This window comes from Sciurus vulgaris, assembly GCF_902686455.1.
Source record: "Sciurus vulgaris genome assembly, chromosome: 14".
NCBI lineage: Eukaryota > Metazoa > Chordata > Mammalia > Rodentia > Sciuridae > Sciurus > Sciurus vulgaris.
In genome coordinates, this window is record NC_136475.1 from 76,248,395 (window position 1) to 76,268,070 (window position 19,676).

General features: G+C 37.4%; 2 protein-coding genes across 9 annotated transcripts in view; one reads left to right on the plus strand and one right to left on the minus strand.

Moving 5' to 3' along the window:
- The first annotated feature begins 786 nt into the window (after positions 1 to 786).
- Positions 787 to 16,123, plus strand: TRMT61B (tRNA methyltransferase 61B). Of its 2 annotated transcripts, XM_079110322.1 has the most exons (7): positions 787 to 1,612; positions 5,641 to 5,743; positions 7,746 to 7,936; positions 11,992 to 12,083; positions 12,683 to 12,909; positions 13,550 to 13,627; positions 13,717 to 16,123. In XM_079110322.1, the coding sequence occupies exons 1-7, from the start codon at positions 914 to 916 to the stop codon at positions 13,758 to 13,760; spliced, it is 1,434 nt and encodes a 477-aa protein (XP_078966448.1). In that variant the 5' UTR covers positions 787 to 913; the 3' UTR covers positions 13,761 to 16,123. The 2 variants fall into 2 exon arrangements, with proteins under 2 accessions (XP_078966448.1, XP_078966447.1); XM_079110321.1 differs by lacking the exon at positions 13,550 to 13,627 and having other exon boundaries at positions 792 to 1,612.
- SPDYA (speedy/RINGO cell cycle regulator family member A) overlaps positions 13,960 to 19,676 on the minus strand; it is a 31,806-nt gene continuing 26,089 nt past the window's right edge. For all 7 annotated transcript variants that reach the window (XM_079110339.1, XM_079110335.1, XM_079110341.1 and 4 more), the window contains one exon: positions 13,960 to 14,109. In XM_079110339.1, coding sequence (XP_078966465.1) covers positions 14,018 to 14,109 — 92 coding nt within the window. In that variant the 3' untranslated portion in view covers positions 13,960 to 14,017. The remainder of the gene's footprint in view (positions 14,110 to 19,676) is intronic.

Here is a 19,676-nt window from a genome sequence, read left to right on the forward strand (position 1 = left end):
GTCACAACCCAGTCAAAAGGGACTTGCAAGCGAGCTTGGGAGATGGGGGCGCTGTCGTGGGCAGCTAGGACTGGAGCGCGGACAGCGGGCGGCGCATTCCACGTCGTCTAACAAACGCATCCCGAGTGACGTTGGTGATCACGATTAATAGCAAGCCAAGTGTGGTACAGGTCTTTACAAAACGCTTTAACAGATTTTTTTTTTTTAAATTAAAATATTTTTTTATTTTTACAGACACATTTTGATTCATTGTACACAAATGGGGTACAACTTTTCATTTCTGTGGTTGTACACAATGTAGATTCACACCATTCGTGTAATCATACATATACATAGGGTAATACTGTTTCATTCTACTGTTTTTCCGTCCCCACCCCCTCCCACCCCTTTTTCCTCTACACCATCCAAAGTTCCTTCATTTTTCTCTTTCCCCCATCACGCCCCCCTCGTTATATGTTGTCATGCACTTATCAGAGAAAACACTCGGCCTTTGGTTTTTTGGGCTTGGCCTATTACTCAGCCATAAAGAAGAAGAAAATTATGGCATTTGCTGGTAAATGGATGAAGCTGGAAAATATCATGCTAAGTGAAATAGGTTTTGTCTTTCTTAATTCTGTCCTCGGGAGGGCCTAGCGGAGATTGACCAGCGGTAAATTCTTTACTCTGCCTACACTCGGTAGAGGACACCGGTCCCCTTGCGCAAGCAGACACGCTCCACGTACACGTCTTCCACCAGGCCCCAGCCACACGCCTCACGCCCCGCCCACCGCGCCCCTCTGGACGCAGGCGCAGTACCGCGACCCTTCGCGCCGCTGCGGAGTCCCAGGGCAGTGCCTCAGTGCGCAGGGCACCGAGAGGCGGGGGCTTGCCGGGCTTACGTCACTCCCCCGCGACAGCGCCTGCGCGGGAGATCATGCTGTGCGCTGGACGCCGCGGTCGGGACCTGCTGCTGCTGCGGCGTTTCCGTAGGCGTCTGGGGCTCGGGACCGGTTCGTTCCTGCGCGGCCTTGGGCGACTGCCTTACGAGGAAGCGCGGTCACTGTGTTGCGAGTCCTCGACAAGAGAAGTGCGAAATGGAGATAGAGAGCGCGAGGCGACACAAAGAAAAGCCCCCAAAGCAGAGTCGTGCCCTTCTCTCCCGCTCCGTGTCCACGGCAGCGAGACCACAAGTCTTTATTCACTGGCGACGCCGCGGGAGGAGTCACCCCCGCGAGATCATCAAAGCTCGAGTGGACAGCGGGGCCAGTCTGGTCCCGCATACTGGGAATCCGGGGATCTCTCGCTGACCACCCTGACTCAGTCCACTTTTGAGACCAAAGAGCTTCACAACTCCTCTTCCTGTTCAGCCTCCAGAGAAAGACCCTTTCGGGCCGGGGAGTTGATTTTAGCTGCGACTGGGAAGAGAGAAACACATTTTAGAAAATTATTTAGGTTGAGCAATGTCGGGCACTTAAATAGTAGCTGGGGGTCAGTCCCGTACAGCGAGATCGTGGGGAAGTTCCCAGGCCAGATATTGACCAGTTCCTCTGGTAAACATTTCATGCTGATGAGGCCGGCATTGGAAGACTATGTATTATTGATGAAAAGAGGGCCTGCCATCACATATCCAAAGGTAATGAGAGGGATTAAGTGCGTATTTGTTCCACGAAGAGCAAAGACCTGGGTTCCACAGTCCTCATGAATAAATTCAAAGCGCACCTCAAAACGTTTGAAAATTTACTTAGTTTTTTTTCAGTAAGCCAAACGGATATGATTAACGTATCTTATATTGCTAATTTTAAGAGGAAGCAACCAGATTTTAGTTTGGTAGCCTTCATTTCATTTATCTATAAAGAGTATGCCAACTTAGCGTGATGGGGACTCACTTGACACAGAATAAGTACTTTTATTTCTTTTGCATTACTTTAAGTTTGCAAATTCATTACTTGAGAGTGTTGACGGTTTTGTTGTCCCCTTACAGTAGTATTTTGATTATAATATTTAATGTAGAAAGGCATGTTACTAGAGGCATATTTTATGTCTTTTTCTTTTTTTTATAGTTTTTGCTTACTAGAGGTATATTTTATTAAAAATAGATATTAGAGCTGGGAATGTAGCTCAGTGGTGGAGCAGTTGTCTGGAAAGTGTGTGGCCCTGAGGTCGATCCCTAGCACTGCTAACATAAACAACAAACACAGTAAATATATTACTATGTTTTTCCGTTTAGGAAAAAAAAAAAAAAGTTTTATAACAAAACAGCTAACATTAAGCTCTAAACATAAAATTATTTTTCTCTTCTGTGTTTGCAGTACTAGAGATTGAACCCAGTGGCACTCTTTTATCACTGAACCCCATCCCCAGCCCTTTTTAGTTTTTATTTAGAGACAGGGTCTCACTAAATAAGTGAGGCTGTCCTCAAACTTGTGATCCTCCTCACCTCAACCTCGTGAATGACTGGGATTATAGGAGTGTGCCACTGTGCCCAGTAAAATGAATATTCTTTATAATGAGTTAACTACCTAGTTCCTTGTTTGAATCTTGTAGTAATCATCCATTGCTAGTTGATTCAATCCTCAATCAATCATGGCATTTGAGTAGAATGTTACTTTGTAACAGTGCCTCTTTTCCCCAGGTGAGGATTCATTCAGCAATTAATTTGAGGACCTTTACATTCCAGGCAATTATATAGTATTGCTCTCAACATAGACCTTACACTCTAGAGGACATGACAAACAACAAATAAATGAAAGAATAAGGTCATTTTAGGTAATGCTAAGTGCTGCGAAGACAACTACATGAACAGTGAGTTGAGTGGCCTGGAGAAGGGTGTCAGGTGATTAGAGGTCTCTGAGAACATTTGATAGGAAACCTCAGTAGGGATGAGCCAGCCTTGGAAAGGACTAGGAGCAGAGTGTTCTTTTGAAGGAAGGAGTCTTACAGAGTTCCTTTTGTGGCCTGGGTGGATCAGGTTGTAGACAAGAGTATTTTGTTTGGTTTGTAGCAGGGGACCATTGGGGGGTTCTAAATGGAATCCAATATATATATTTTAAAAGTTCTACCCAAGGACTCAGTTTTCCACAGAGTTTTAGGCTGGTGGGGTTGAGTGTCGTAAGATCTTGATAGAAACTTCTGTTCTCTTTCATGTACACATCACTTCTCTCTCTTTTTTTTTTTTTTTGTACTGAGGATTGAACCTAGGGATGCTTTACCACTGAGCTATTCCCCCAAGTCCTTTTAAGTTTTTTGTTTTGAGACAGGGTCTCACTAAATTGCTTAGGGCCTCAATAAATTGCTGAGACACTGGGATTACAGGGATGTGCTGCCAGGCCTGGCTCTCTTTGCTCTTTTGACTGCTCCAGCCTAGTCATAATAAAAGACTTGTAATTTCCTCTGGCTTTCTTACATTATCTCCCTACTAGACAAAACTGAGAGAGATTATATTTTATAAAGATAGATCTCTAGTTCACTTCCCACCTTTATATTTGTCACAGATAAAAGTCAATGGTCTGCTCTTAGAAGGAATTTAAATACTGGACTTGCCAGGTACTGACCTCACTTTTTATTTCCCAAGTAGTGACTGGGAAATTAGGAAGTTTGACTTTGACCTGTACAGCTTTTTTTGTTGTTGTTGTAGATGGGCAGAATACCTTTATTTACTTTATTTATGTGGTGCTGAGGATCGAAACCAGTGCCTTACACTTGCTAGGCAAACATTCTACCACTGAGCTACAACCCCAGCCCTGACCTGTACAACTGTGAAATGCTCTTTTTTTTTTTTTTTCTTGGTACCAGAGATTGAACCCAAGGGTGCTTAACCACTGAGCCACATCTCCAGTCCTTTAGAGACAGGGTCTTGCTGAGTTGCTTAGGGCCTCACTAAGTTGCTGAGTGCAGGTATTGAACTCATGATCCTCCTGTCTCAACCTCTTAAACTGCTGGGATTACAGGCTGCGCCACCATGCCAGGCTTGATTGTAACTCTTAAGAATGCATGGGCAATAGAAATTGTTGCCACTCAAGTCCATGTCAGTTATTAAATCCTTAGGCTGAGACTTAGATTTATATTATTGATCAGGAAAGAGGTTAGAATGCCTGTTGAGAAAAAAACAGTCTTGAAGGGTTGTTTGAAAGTCCAAAGCTTTAAAACTGAAGAAAACTTAGTAGTAAAGTGGTATTTCATAACTTTGGAGGACTCTCCCAGCATCCGCAAGTTCACTTTGAAAAGCAGGAAAATGAATGAATGTTAATGCCCCACCTAATTTTGAATTGAAACTACTGTGTTGTATGTATAACCTAGAAAGCTCATTCTCCTGGGACCACATAACCTAGATGGCAGGAAGCAAAAGCTAAAGTGTGCTCAAATTACTTTCTAATGTACCAGGTTTCTGTATCTTACATGAAAGGACCAAGAAAATAGAAGTACCTTCTTTAGGGCTTTCCGTTGAAATGACTACCCAAGCTACCTTACACTATATTAACTGTTAAATACAGTTGTCTGTACCTCTTCCCATCTGTATTCCAAGATGCCTGACACATAGAATAGGATATGTACTTCTGAAAGACTAAATATTTGTGAATGAGACTTTTTGACTAATACAACTTAAAAAATCATGTCTGTGTGTCATTTGGTCCACAAGCCTTAATCCAACAACTCAGAAAATACATTTTAGCTTTGAGACTACTATACTTTGTAAAATATTTACATTTTCAGTCAAAACCATGTTTATAATTTTGTGATTGGACAGAAGGGTACTTGAAACCCCTTACTTTTAGAATTTTCACAAGCAACTCTTCCCAGAAAAGGTAGATATGCTATTTATTAGCAACTTTAAAAGATTTGGTATTGAGGACATACTATAATAAATGCTTTTAAGATTCTGTCACTGCAACATTTGTTGTAGTGTAATAGTAACAAGGTTTTTAGAGTTCAATATTGATTCTCTTCCTAACTTTCCCATTTAATGCCTGCTATTGTGACCTTAGGCAAAATATTTAACCGTGATTTCTCATCTTTCTAATGGGAAATGATACTTTCCTCATATTCTGATTAAAGCACATGAAAACATGTTTCCATCTCCTCTGAGATGGGCAGTCTATTCCACCTATGCTTTGTTCAAAGCTGTTTCTATTCTCTACTCTTTGTCTCTTAGCAAAGTTCCCTATGCTTTCTCCTCTGAATTTCTATTGTGCTATACTTTTGGTATTATTGTGTCTATACTTTTAGTATTATTTTAGTATTATTTGGTGTCTATGCTTTGAGTAATATTCTGAAATGCTTATTTGGCAATTGATTCTTGAATTTCTTTTTTATTTTTGGGGGAGGGGTGCAGTACTGGGGATTGGACTCAGGAGCACTTTTTTTTTGTTTTTTGGTTTTTTTTTGAGGCAAGGTCTGGCTGAGTTGCTAAGGGTCTTACAAAGTTTCCCATACTGGTCCTGAATTTTCAGTCCTCCTAAATCAGTCATTAGGATCGTAAGCATGCACTCCCATAACTGGTTTGAATTCTTTATGTTGTTAAGCAATATATAAGTTCTTTGTAAGCAGGACCAGAAGTCAGTCCTTATTTAAAATTTTTACTTCTTTCTCCAACATAGCGTAAGAGTGGATGCTTAGTACATCTTTATTAGTCACTGAGTCACCCATACCATATTTCAATCATAGGATATGAATATGATATTATCGATGATGGACATCAGCCCAGGTGATACTGTTTTGGAAGCTGGTTCGGGTTCTGGTGGAATGAGCTTATTTTTATCCAAAGCAGGTAAGAGATTGGGATAAATGAGCTAGATCTAGATAACAAAGTGTTCAATTTATTCATGATAATGAAGAGATCAAGGTTTCTGGGGAAATACAGATGAGTATGGTGGCACATACCTTAATTCCAGCTGCTCAGGAAGTTGAGGCAGTAGGCTACAGGTTCAAGACCAGTCTGAGCAACTAGGGAGACCCTGTCTCAAAATGAAATTTAAATAAAGCTGTGACTGTGGCTCAGTGGTAGAGTGCTTGCCTAGCATGTTCAACTCCTGGGTTCAATCCCAGTATTGCAGAACAGCCAAAAAGATAATTGGAGAAATAAATTTGTCATTTGCATTCTCCTGAAAACCAAATGGAGGCCACTATTTTTCTTCGTGTTTTGTACATTTATTCCAGTCACATTTTTAACCCTCCATCCGTTTCTTTCTCTTGATCCCTCCATTCTCTCTAATGCTGTCCCTCCAGCCTACCTGCCTACACCCCCAGGTTTTGGGGATAGAACCCACAGGCATCTTACCACTGACCTACATTTCCTGACCCTTTTTATTTATTTTGAGAGAGAAGCTCTCTAAATTGCCCAGGCTAGACTCAAACTTGTGATCCTCCTGAGTCGTTGGGATTGCAGGGTGTGCTACCACATCTCACTTGCTTCTTCCTTCCCTTCTTTCATTTGTTTTTTTCTGTTCTTCTTTCCTTTCTTCTTTTCTTTCAGTTAGACTCAGGGGTGCTTAGCCAGTGAGCCACATCCTCTTTTTATTTTTTTAGGGTTTCACTTAGTTACTGAGGCTGGCATTGAACTTGTGATCCTCTTGCCTCTGCCTCCTGAGCCACTGGGATTACAGGTGTGTGCCATCATTCTCAGCTGCTTGTACCGTTTTTTAAAGTAAACTTTTTATTGAAGCAAAGAGTACAAATTGTAAGTGTATACCCACATGCATTTTCCCCCCGACTGCTCAGGATCAAACCCAGGGCCTTGTGCATGCTAGGTAAGTGCTCTGCCACTGAACTAAATCCTCAACTCTTCCTAAATTTGTATACAGTGACCACACTTATGTGGTTATTACCCAGGTTAAGGAAGGGTATGTTTGTACATCACAGATACCTCCTCTTGTCCCCTCCTAATTGCCTTAAGATACAGTATTCTCTGGAATTGTAGTATCACTTATGTTAAACAGTTTGAAAATTCATCAGACACATATCAAAATTGAAATACATTTTTAAATATATGAAAAGATCAATCTCATTCATAATAAAAGAAATGTAAATTAAAACTACAATGATAAACTTTATTAACTTTTTACATTGACACAGATAAAAAGTTTGATAACTGTTGGAGAGGATGTCAGGAGAAGTAGGTACTCTAATACATTGTTGGAAGTATAAATTGGCACCACTTTTTGGAGGACAATTGTTAATATTTTTTTTAAAAAATTTCACATGACCCTTAGACTAGCAACGTTTAGGACTGTATCCTATAAATTGGCATATGTTATGAAGACTTAGGCAGAAGAATGTTCATTGCAGTATTATTTCAGCAAAAGATCTGAAGCTAAATGTTCATCAGCAGATAACAAATAAGTTATGGCATAGCTGTAACTTATCAAATCTTTAACATTTGATGCAGTAAGTTTTTTAAAGTGGGAATATAGTAGCTATTAAGAAGAATGCAGTGCACCCATGACTACTGAAATGATATTGGTAAGTAAGAGTGAAAATATGAGACAGTGTATTTTTGCCATGCTATGTGTTAAAAGCAGAGTTACTTGCATGCTTGTATAGGCACCCACTAGTGTGGGAAGGATAAGTAATGAGTAATATGGCTGCCTCCAAAGAGGAAGACGGGAGAGATACTTTTGTAACCTTGAACTGTGTGAATTTTTTTCACATATGTTTAATACCTTAGCAAAGTAGATTGACACTTTACATATATTTAATACATTTGAAAAAGGTTATCACACTTTTTAAAATAAATTAATACTATGAAATATAAGTTTGTTTTTTTATTTAAGTTGGATCACAAGGACGAGTCGTGAGTTTTGAAATACGGAAAGACCACCATTATCTAGCCAAGAAGAATTACAAACTCTGGTGTGATTCATGGAATTTAAGTCACATAGAAGAATGGCCAGACAATGTGAATTTTATTCATAAGGATATTTCAGGAGCAACTGAAGATATCAAATCTTTAACATTTGATGCGGTAAGATTTTTAAAGTAGATCCTATTACTTTGAGTACAAAGAAAACAGGCTTCTTTTGTATGGGCAATGGTTTTCATTATATTTGCCCTGTTTCTATAACTAGAGATGAGTATATTTCTTTAATACTTTTTAATATCATGGTGGGATTTGGGGCAGAGAAACTGAGTCAGGTGCCACAGATGTCCATGAATATCAGATGATGACCAAAGATTAGGAGGAAAAATTGATCATCATAAATCTCAGCATTTCCAGGATAAAGGACTAATAACTAGGAAGCAGCATTGGGAGCATTTTGAGACTACTGCCTAACCTCAGTTGTGAGAAGTGGGGAGATAGCCTCCAAGATAGCCTCCATTTGAGAGGAAATAGGTCAACAGCATCTTTGGAAGTTAAAGTCAGGATATTGACATTAAAGGTGTTGAGAACAGAGTAGAGAGATTTACATCGGTGAGAAGTTGACTTAGGGAGTAGTAGAGTAGTATGAAAATAAAAGGATAGATGAAAAGAAAGGATGATATTGTAAACTGTAACCAAAGATGGTAGAGATGTGGGATGTTGGAGGTATTAATTGACTTCAAAGTTTCAGATTTACAGTGTTGAGATGCCTTGTTCTTAGTGGTGTTATTCAACACTCATAGCTTGACACTATGATCTTAGCCTGGATAAGGGGTCTTCCTTGCTTTCCTTAACTGATTGCTATAAGGCTAGATTATTTCAGTGAACAATAAAGCAAAGTTCAGCCGGGCATAGTGGCACATGCCTGTAATCCCAGGGGCTCAGGAGGCTGAGGCAGGAGGATCAGAAGTTCAAACCCAGCGTTAGCAATTAATCAAGGCCTCAAGCAATTCAGTGAGACCCTGTCTCTAAATAAAATATAAAAAAAGGGGTAGGGATGTGGCTCAATGGTTAAGCACCCCTGGGTTCAATCCCTGGTACCTCCCCGTCCCCCGCCACCCCCCCACACACACACAAAAAAAAAAAACAGAATTTTTGCTAAGCCCACGGCCAACATCGTTCTTTTTCTTTTTTTTTTTTTTTTTCTTGTGGTGTTGGGAATCAAACCAACAGCCTTGTGCTTGCAAGGCAAGCACTTTACCGACTGAGCTATCTCCCCAGCCCAAAAAAGCAGAATTTAAAGAGGAGGGAACACTTCTTGGGACTTTTAGAACATCAGCCATGGCCCCCTTCTTCCTGCCAGAAGAAGTCTGTATTATTACCTTTAAATAAAACCTGCTTAATATGCTTAACAAAAAAATAAAATAAAATAAAAAAAATAAAGAGGGAAATTATTTTTACTAGTACTCATTTCTCTCTCAGTATAACAAATGCCTATGGGTTAGCGACCACAGTTCTTTTTCCTTATCTGTTTGGCTTGTCTGTTACAGCTCAATAAAGGGAAGGGGCTCTACCTTGGCCATCCATAGGAATATCAAAAACACCTGGGAGATTAATTGGCCATCTGAATTTTGCTTGATGAGCATAAAACACAACAAAAGGGTGTCTTTGGGCTGGGGATATAGCTCAGTTGGTAGAGTGCTTGCCTTCCAAGCACTAAGGCCCTGGGTTTAATCCCCTGCACCAAAAAAAAAAAAAAAAAAAAAGGATGTCTTTGTTTTTTTGTCTTGGTACTGGGGATTGAACCTAGTGGCACTCTACTACTAAGCAACATCCTCAGTCCTTTTTGATTTTGAGACAGGGTCTCACTAAGTTGCTGAGGCTGGCCTTGAACTTACTACCCTCCTGCCTCAGCTTCCAGAGACACTAGGATCACTGGTGTGCGCCACTGCCCCCAGCTAATTGGCGTGTTCATAATGCCACTGTGTTCTGTGCTTAAACTGGTTTTTTTTTTAATCTTTTAATTTTTTAGACTGCATTTTGATTCATTGTACACAAATGGGGTACGTCATTTCGTTTCTATGGTTGTACACGATGTAAATTCATACCATTTGTTTAATCATACATGTACATAGGGTAATGATATGTCTCATTTCACCATTTTTCATGCCCCCCCCATTTCCTTCTACATAATCCAAAGTTCCCCCATTCTTCTCTCACTCTTCACCCCCACCACCCCCATTCTATATAATTCTCCACTTATCAGGGAAAACATTTAGCCTTTGGTTTTTTGGGATTGGTTTATTTCACTTAGCATGATATTCTCCAATTCCATCCATTTATTTGCAAATGCCATAATATTATTATTCTTTATGGCTTCTTTATCCATTCATCTATTGAAGGGCATCTAGGTTGGTTCCACAATCTAGCTATTGTGGACTGAGCTGCTGTAAACATTGATGTGGCTGCACAACTGTAGTATGCTGATTTTAAAGTCATTTGGGTATAAACCGAGGAATGGGTAACTGGGTCAAAAGGTTTTCTGAGGATTCTCCACACTGCTTTCCAGAGTGGCTGCACCAATTTGCAACTCCACCAGCAATGTAAAAGTGTGCCTTTTTCCCCACATCCACACCAACATCTATTATTGTGTTCTTGATAATAGCCATTCTAATTGGAGAAAGATGAAATCTTAAAGTTGTTTTAATTTGCATTTCTCTAATTACTAGAGATGTTGAACACTTTTTCATATATTTATTAATTGCCTGTATGTCTTCTTCTGTAAAGTGTTTTATTGTTCACAAGTTTTTAAAAAATCAGATCATGTAATTCATTAAAACTCTTCAGTGACTGTTCCTTGAGTAAAACTAAACCCAGCAAAGTTCTATATACTCTGTCTCCCCACTACTTCCACCATATCCCTATCATTTCCCCCTTTTTATCTCCCCCGCCAGTAATGTGGTACCTTCAGACTCCCCAAGTAGCCCACTACCTCAGAGCATTTGTATTTGCTATTTTCTCTGCCTGGAGAACACTACCCCCCCTAACTTTCCATTATAAATAATTTTCTTCAGGTTTCTTCATTGACCAACCCATATATAAAATGGCCCCTTTCCATTGCCTGTCAGTCTTTGTCCTCTTATTCTGCTGTATAGTTACAGTTCATGTCTTTCAGGATCCTCTTTCTTATATATTTACTAGATCTTTGTCTATTAGAATGTTAAGTTTTCATAAAACAAGATAGAATGTAATTTCCCATTAGATAACGTCCCACTTAGGAAATTCTTGGCATGTAAAAAAGGTGCTGAGTAAATATTTGGTAATTAATGATGTCCCTTGGTCTAATGTACTGGTGGTGTTTTGTTTGTTTGAATTTTTGAAGTGCTGGGGATTGAACCCAGGGCCTCGGGGATCCTAATCAAGCACTCTACTGCTGAGCTTCATTCCCAGCCCCCATCATACTGTAGTTAAAAAACATAAACAATAATACATCAATCATTTGGTCAACAGAAGTGCCAACAACTCTAAGCTTTCTGTAGTGTCCAACAATAAATGTTTCTTTATTTCTATTTTGACTGAATTTTTTATTTTTAATTCTTTACTTGAAAATTTCAATCATTCATTTACTCATTGTACTTATTTGTCATCTTTTGTGAGTTTAGCCCTGTAATATACAATTGAAAGAAGAAATAATGGGCATGTTTCTTGCATTTTTAGACCCTCCAAAATTAATATTTAGAGCTTCTCCTTTGAACGTAAAATATTAAAACACATTTAAAATGTGAATTTCTACTACCAAAGCTGAACTAAAGCACTTAAATTTATTAATTTTAGCAAGAGAAATTACAAGACCTCAAATATATTTTAACTTTTTATGGTATAATACCATGTCTTACACATGGCAATATTAATAGAAAAATTTTTGTCCATATAAATAGACAAAGATTTCTGTATTAATATTTGCCAAATACAAGATATTCCATTATGATTTTTATGTACAGTCAAATGCTATATGACAAATTGTGTAGTGATAAACACAGCCATTTGGGGAGCAGTAAAATGACAGTTAATATTCTCATAGCACTATATTCAAACAAATGAAATACCTTAACTGGGTAATAGCTTTCCAAAATTGTCATTTCGCCACAATTAAGAATAGAAAACCCACACTTTATTTAAGCAATCAGACTGATCCATTTTTCTTTCCTCCTTCCCCACAGATAGCTTTGGATATGTTAAACCCTCAAGTTGCTTTGCCTGTTTTACATCCAAATCTTAAACAGGGTGGTATATGTGTTGTATATCTAGCAAAGTAAGTAACAGGGCCATTTTTCTTTCTAATGTGATTTTTAAATACACTTTTTCCCTAAATTCTGGGTTAAAATGTTTACATTGTAACTAAGGTATATATGTTCATATTGTAACTAAGGCCATCTCCTAAAACTGTTACAAACATGACACATGAGGCTGGGGTTGTGGCTCAGTGGTAGAGCACTTGCCTAGCATGTGTGAGGCACTGGGTTTGATTCTCAGCACCACATATAACTAAATGAATAAAATAAGGTCCATCAACAACTAAGTATATATACATATGGTCTAAATTAAGTTATATTGCTATTTAAGTCATCCTTTACATTAATAAGATATATATTTCTCCCAACAATTGGGAAGAAAAGTTTCAGATCATAATGTGAACAGAAATGTTAATATCTCTGTTTTTTGCTTTGTAGTCCCTGAAATTACTTGTGTCCTAACTTGCATTTTTAATCCCTTCCCCCTTGATTTAACTGTATGTAGCATTTAAAATTGGGTAATATCACTTAAATTTGGGTAAGAGGTACAGTGAACTTAAAATAAATGTAAAATTATTTAAGTAGAAATGTAAAGGTACACTTTTCATTTTTCTGAAAGCATCACACAGGTTATTGAACTTTTAGATGGAATTCGCATCTGTGAACTTGCTCTCTCATGTGAAAAGATAAGTGAAGTCATTGTCAGAGATTGGTTGGTTTGCCTTGCAAAACAGAAAAATGGAATTTTAGTTCAAAAAGTAGAACCTAAAATTGACAAAGATTTACAATTACATTCCCAAAAGGAAACTGGAGTTGAAAGTGGGGTATTTCAAGAGGATGATCATGGTAAGCTTCAATTTTATTTTATGCATCTGTTTGTGATAAGTGGAAAATGAATTCCTGAGTGTACTGATCATTATGTAAAAAAAAAATTCCCACAAAAAATAGGAAAAATAATCACTTTTTGTACTTTTACAAAATTCTGGTATCTTTGAAGAATTGAGCATTGTATATGATTCATATTGTCACCATGAGTTTGGTTTGTGAAATAATTTAAATGTACTAAAGGATGTTTAAAATGTAGATCACTGATTATTATTGCTGAAGGGAATGAATTTAATATGACCTGATATGCAAATAGTTATTGCAAAAAGCATCTCATAAGATGCTGCTGGAATTCTTTAGAGAATTAAATTTAGCTTGTTGTGTTATGTATACATTATTTAGACCATGAAAAAGTTTTCCGATATCCATTGATTTATGATATGGGCTTATCCTTTTGGTTATAAAACCATATTATAAAGTTATAAATATTGACAAATTGTTTCTGTACAGTATCTTGGCAGAGTAGATCCAAAATAAATGCTTAAAAAAAAGTGTGAGAGGAAAAAACTTAAAGGGACAGTAATTACTATTTGAACAGTTACTGTAAACAAATTGTAAAATATTTTTTGGAGCTTATAGTACATATTTTGTTCTACAACAGAAGAATCACATTCTGATTTTCCATATGGATCATTTCCCTATATTGCCAGACCTATACATTGGCAAACTGGTCATACAGGTGAGTAATGTTTTCAGGCCATATTAAATTATTTTTTCTTCTAATTAATGTAATATAAATGACCTTATGTTTTTCTTCTCTTAAATTAGCTTTTCTTGTCAAGTTGAGAAAGTTCAAACCACAACTTAACTGAGTACCCCAGATGATGGCAACCTATTCGAAGATGGAAGAGTATAAAACTAGAACTTCATGCTGTAAATCACTACTTTCATAGATTATTTTTAGCTGTTACTATGATTTGTACAATTTTTACGTATGTTTGAAATATAACAAAAGGTAAAAAAAAAAAAATGTGCAACATTGCAAAACTGCTTAAATGTCCCATTTTGACATTTGTCTTGCATTTAGTTTTTGTAGCTAATGATTCCAAGTTGCTTTAGAGGAGCCATCTCATTCTTCACTTCCTGTAAACCACTCCAAGGATTTGTCTTTCTTCATGAAATTAGTGTTCTTTCCTTTGTTTGATTGATGGTCATTGGCTACTGAAATAAAATGCATTTTAAGATAAATTTGATGTATCTGCATATTTTAAATATATAATTGCTCGTTATCTTAAAAACAATGAAGAAATCTGGGCTACAGTAAATAGGAGGATAGTAGGCACTATGGCATGTGCCTATAATCCCAATAACTAAGGAGGCTAAGGCAGGAGTATTGCACGTTTGAAGCCAGCCTCAGGAACTTAGCAAGACTCTGTTTCAAACTAAAAAATAAAAAGACTTGGGATGTGGCCCAATAGTAAAGCACCCCCCCCCCCCCAACAAATAGTAGGGGATAAATTGATAAGAATGATATAATCACCTTAAAATTTCTAACAAAAGATGTAATTTTTTTTTCTTTTTTTGGTTATGAATATTGGCTACAGGGCCTCAAGCCTTGCATATGCTAAGCATGTGCTCTACCACTGAACTACATCCCTAAGATGTAACCATTCTTAAATCTTTTTTTATACCTCTCAGAATCTTTTGAACCAGCTTGAAAGAATATCAGAACGACTGTATATAATGTTTAGAGAAATACACTTTAAAAATATGAATTAGGAATTCTTATTCATAAGTACCATTTATTTTGTTTACTATCTACCATACATTGTTTAAAGAACTTTATTAATTTCAAACATGTGCAACTCATCTTTAAGGTTATCCATATTTTATGAATAAGGTTAGAGTGATTAGGTTGTTGTTTAATTGTATATGTTTTACAGGTCTTGAAATAGTAATGCCAGGGCAGATAAATGCTACTATTCGGATTTATCCCTTAGGCTAGAACTATTTAAAATTTTGGTGTATGTGTGTGTGTAAAACAAATTTTTTATAACATTTTATAGAACGTGAAGAATTTTAACCTCAAAATCTCTTGCCTTTACAGAGTTTATAGTCCATAACAGAGCCAGACAATAAATAACCACACAAATATAAAACTAAAACTACAATAAATGTTCCATAGAATTAGAGGGCACTATGAGCGGACATAATAAGGGGCAGCACTTGAACTGAGACCTGAATGGTAAATAGACATTGAATAGTCAGGGAAAATGAGAACAAAAAAGGCCAGTAATGCTAGAGTTGTGTGAAAGAGACAGAAAGGTACATAGGGATCAGGTCATGCAGGATCTTCTGGCATTTTGAGGAGTTTGTCTATCCTAAGAAAAAATGGAATGCCATTGAGGGATTTATTTAAGTAAAGGGTAATATGCTTAGATTTGTGTTTTGGAAAAAATCACTCTGGCTGTATCACAGAACTGATTGCACCTAGAGAAGAGTATTCTTTCAGTGTTCTAACTATAGTTTCAAATGCCCTTTATGTGTCAGGTTCTAATTGTTTACTTGTTGAAGTGGCTGGATTAAGAGCAAAGGAATAGCACATGCTGTCCTTTAATTCTGTTTTATGTAGGACACTTCTGTTCAGTAGATATGGAATTGAACAAGATCTCTTACATGATTACCATTCTAAATTTGAGTTGAAGACCAAGCAAGTAAGAATCAATCAAGTCCCAGTTTAAGCCCTTTCTCCAGCCCACTGAGAATGTTGACAAACTGGTTTATAGTACAGATGCTTTGTAATACTAGTTTTCTGTGTCTAAGCCTGACTCTCATAGATCATACTGTAAACTCTTAGAGATCTGGGACGACTTAAAACTGTCTTCCCATTGCTTTTCAGAGGTCTTGCTCCACCGTTCCCAGACAGAAATTGGTAAATAAGTTTGCTGACGTCCTTAAACCTGCACTGGCTCACGTAATGTTTCATCTGTTGTCTGGGTTGGCCTAAGGAGAAGATTTAGATATATAATTCTTGAATTGTGGATGGCTTTTTTTTTTTTTAATATTTCAGATAGTATGAATTTGAATGTTCCATGGTTATATAAAAGGAGATACTGTAAGAAAGTTAAGGCAGGTCAGCATCCTGCACCAGTAATCTCAGGTAGGATTGAAAATTTGAGGCCAGCTTGCACAAAATATATAATTTGTACTAGGGATTGAAACCAGGGGTACTTTACCACTTCCTTAGTCTTTTTTTTTTTTTTTTTTTTTTTAATATTTTTTAGTTGTAGATGGACACAATACTTTTATTTTTATGTGGTCCTGAGGATCCAGTGCCTCATGTGTGCTAGGCAAATACTGTACCACTGAGCTGCAACCCCAGACCCTCCTTTTTATTTATTTTTAGTTTTGAAATAGGGTTTCTCTAAGTTGCTGGTGCTGGCCTTGAACTTACAATCCTTCTGCCTCAGCCTCCAGAATTGCTGGGATTACAGGTGTGCAATGCTGTGCCTGGTCCAAAAGAAATTTTTAAAAAGGGATAGGGATTAGCTCTACTAGTTATAGAGTGCTTGCCTCTACAAGGCCTTGGGTTTGGTCCCCAATACCACACACACACACACAAAATGCTAATTTATCAGTGGTGTCTGAGTATTTAAAGGAAGGAAAAATCCTGTTGTCAGTGATTTCATAGTAATATATAAAGTTTTGTTTTGTTGTTAGTGGTACTGGGAATTAAACGCAGGAGCATTCTGCCCGTGAGCTATGTCCCCAACCCTTTTATTTTTTTTGAGATAGGATCTCACTAAGTTGCCCAGGCTGGCCTCAAACTTGAAATTTTCTGCCTCAGCCTCCCAAATAGCTGGAATTAGAGGTGTGAACCACCATGTCCACCTACATTATTCATTTATATACCCTGATAATGTCTTCATTAAGTGTAAGGATTTTCAGCCTGTATAATGGGTAAGGACAAAAATAAATAGGAAAACGCAAAGTAGTATGTATTTTTGAGAAAAATTATTTGGGTCTAGAAATCAGTTGAACTGTTCTTTGCCTGCCTACACCAGTACTAAGGCTTGGTACAATTTTACCCCTTGGCTTCACTATAAAATCTCATGGGTCCTCAGATAATACATAATAATGCATTCCATGTTTCAGTTGGACCAGCTTAGGTGTCATGTAGCTTACCATAGCAAAAAGAGAAACAATAGTAGTTTGGTTAAATGTGCTATGGGATTTGTGTAAGGCTCTGGGTTCAATCTCCCACACACACAAAAAAAGGTGTTGTATATTCAGATAGAACTGGGTTCCCATCTTGGTTTTTGTTGGTATTGTTTTATCTGGTAATGGTGTGACTTTTTTGTGCTTATTTTTTCATCAGTAAAATGAATAATGTAATGCCACTTCAAGATTTCTTGGGGGATTGGGTTATAAATGAGATTGGTGAGTGTGTTGTGTATAAATCTGTGACGAAGGTCACATCTATCTCCTTCCCCAAAGTGAGATGTTTTGACAGTTTTCATTTTACCTTGCCCAAGTGAAAAATATTTTTAAGTATCACAAGCAATTCAAACTTGTTTTTTGAATTGGGGATTGAACCCAAGAGTGCTTCACCTCTGAGCTACACCCCCAGTCCTATTTAGTTTCTGAGATGGTCTTGCTGAATTGCTGAGACTGGCTTCAAACTTGTGATCCTCCTGCTTTAGCCTCCTGAGTCACTAGGATTGTATGTGTGCACCACGACACCTGGCTCTTTTTTAATGTTTTTAAGACAAATTAAAGATAAACATTTTCACCTGAAAATTGAGGCATTGCTTTCTTTTGTTTGAGAGAACGTTAACGCACTAATAACTACATATGCTAAGGTTTAGCATAAAAACCTGGAACAGAACATCAGCCATTTGTATCCCTTCGGGTGAATGCTGGATTGAGTTTTCTGCAACCAAAACCAGGTGATTCCAACCTTATATAGACTGTAGGAAGACATTTTTCACTGCTGGAAATTATCTGCTTAGGCAGTGAGAGACTGAGTCCTGATAACAACATGTGTTTCTCTACGTTATACTCCTAACCTTCTCCCCAGTTAGCTTACTCATGTTAAGCCTAGTGGAGGAAACTGTAGATTTTTACTGGTCAAATGTGTGCGAGATCATTAATTTTTCTTTGTCAAGGTTACAGTTAACCTTGAATTAATACTCAAATAATAAACCAGTGGTGGAACAAGATGAAAGCACATTTCCTTAAGTTAAGACCTCTTTTTTGTCCACAATCCCTCAAAGACCTGTGTTTTTATCAAACCATACTGACTGACAGAGTCCCTTACTCCCTATGTGCACTCCAATTTCCTGCTGAGATGGCAAGGTCTAGGATATAGTGTATACTACTGTTGATGTCTACAGGGACTATCCAAATAAAATATACTGATTCTGTTCTTCTTTCTGTAAAATCTGTTCAAATTGTTAAAATTCTCCAAATCACTCCATATAATCTTTCATGAAGGATTCAGTCCTTAATGATTTCACCACTTCCTTTGCAGTCTGTTGAAGGCTTCTACTACAGCTTATTTTCATGCCAAAGGCAGGATTTCATCAAAGGGCAGTACAGCATAATAGTTAGGAATTCTGGCACTAATCTAACAAAGCTAATCTAGAGCCAGAAACCAGGGTTCACTGTCTAACTTGGGCAAATTATTTATCTTCTCTAAGCCTCAATTTCCTTATCTGCCAAGTGAAGAAAACAGTGTTTACCATATGGTTGTCTGTGAATATTAAATGATATTATGACTGTAAAATGTTCACTATCATTGCCTGGAACATTTAAAAAAATCAGTTCGTCTCACCTGTTACGAAGACCAAAGAATGTAGAAATAGGGGAGGGATACTAAAAATTTTTACGTTATAATTTTGGACTATGGTAGACCCTGTTTATCTTCAAATATGAATTAAACAACAAAAATTATACTGTCAGTCAAATTTGTTGAGTGATTACTATGGCCAGGGAATTGAACTGAGGCACAACCTCTACCTTCTAGTGTCTAAAGTCTAGTTTCTCCTTTAGTAAAGCTGGAATAAAAATAAATTGGTAAAGTTCTTAAGTAATGCAGGACAGTTAATTTCTCAGATAGATTCTTTTTAACAACGAACTATATGAAACCTGTCAATCCTATCTTCAGATGGGTGAAAATTCAGAAGAAATAGCCAGGTATGATGGTGCACACTTGTAATCCCAGCAACTCAGGGGGCTCAGGCAGGAGGATTACAAGTTGGAAGCTAGCCTCAGCAACTTGTCGATACTATCTCAATAAAATAAAAAGGGCTGGGGATGTGGCTCAGTGCTAAGAGCCTTTAATTCAATCCCCAGTACCACCACACACACACAAAGAAAAAGAAAAAATCTGGAGGAAAGCTTTTGTAAGTAACACATTCATATTACAGAATACTTTTCTAGTGTTACTTAAAATTATAAATGTCAGAGAAATACTATATAAAAAATAACTTGAAAATTATAGTGTGGTTATATTTCCAGTTAATAGAATTACTTTCTAATTAACATAAGACCATTGTTCAAAGCACTTAAATCTCAACAAAAGTGAAATATGCACATAAATTATGGCACTTGTACCACATCAGGATTAAAAACAGATTTCAAAGACTACATGACATAGGAAGATGCTTAATGATAAATGAAAACAAAGCTGGCTTAGATATAGTATGGTTCTAATTTTTTTGGAAATGTAAGAGTATATAGAAGGAAGCCAATAGTTAGATGGTAATATTAAAAGTAAATTTATT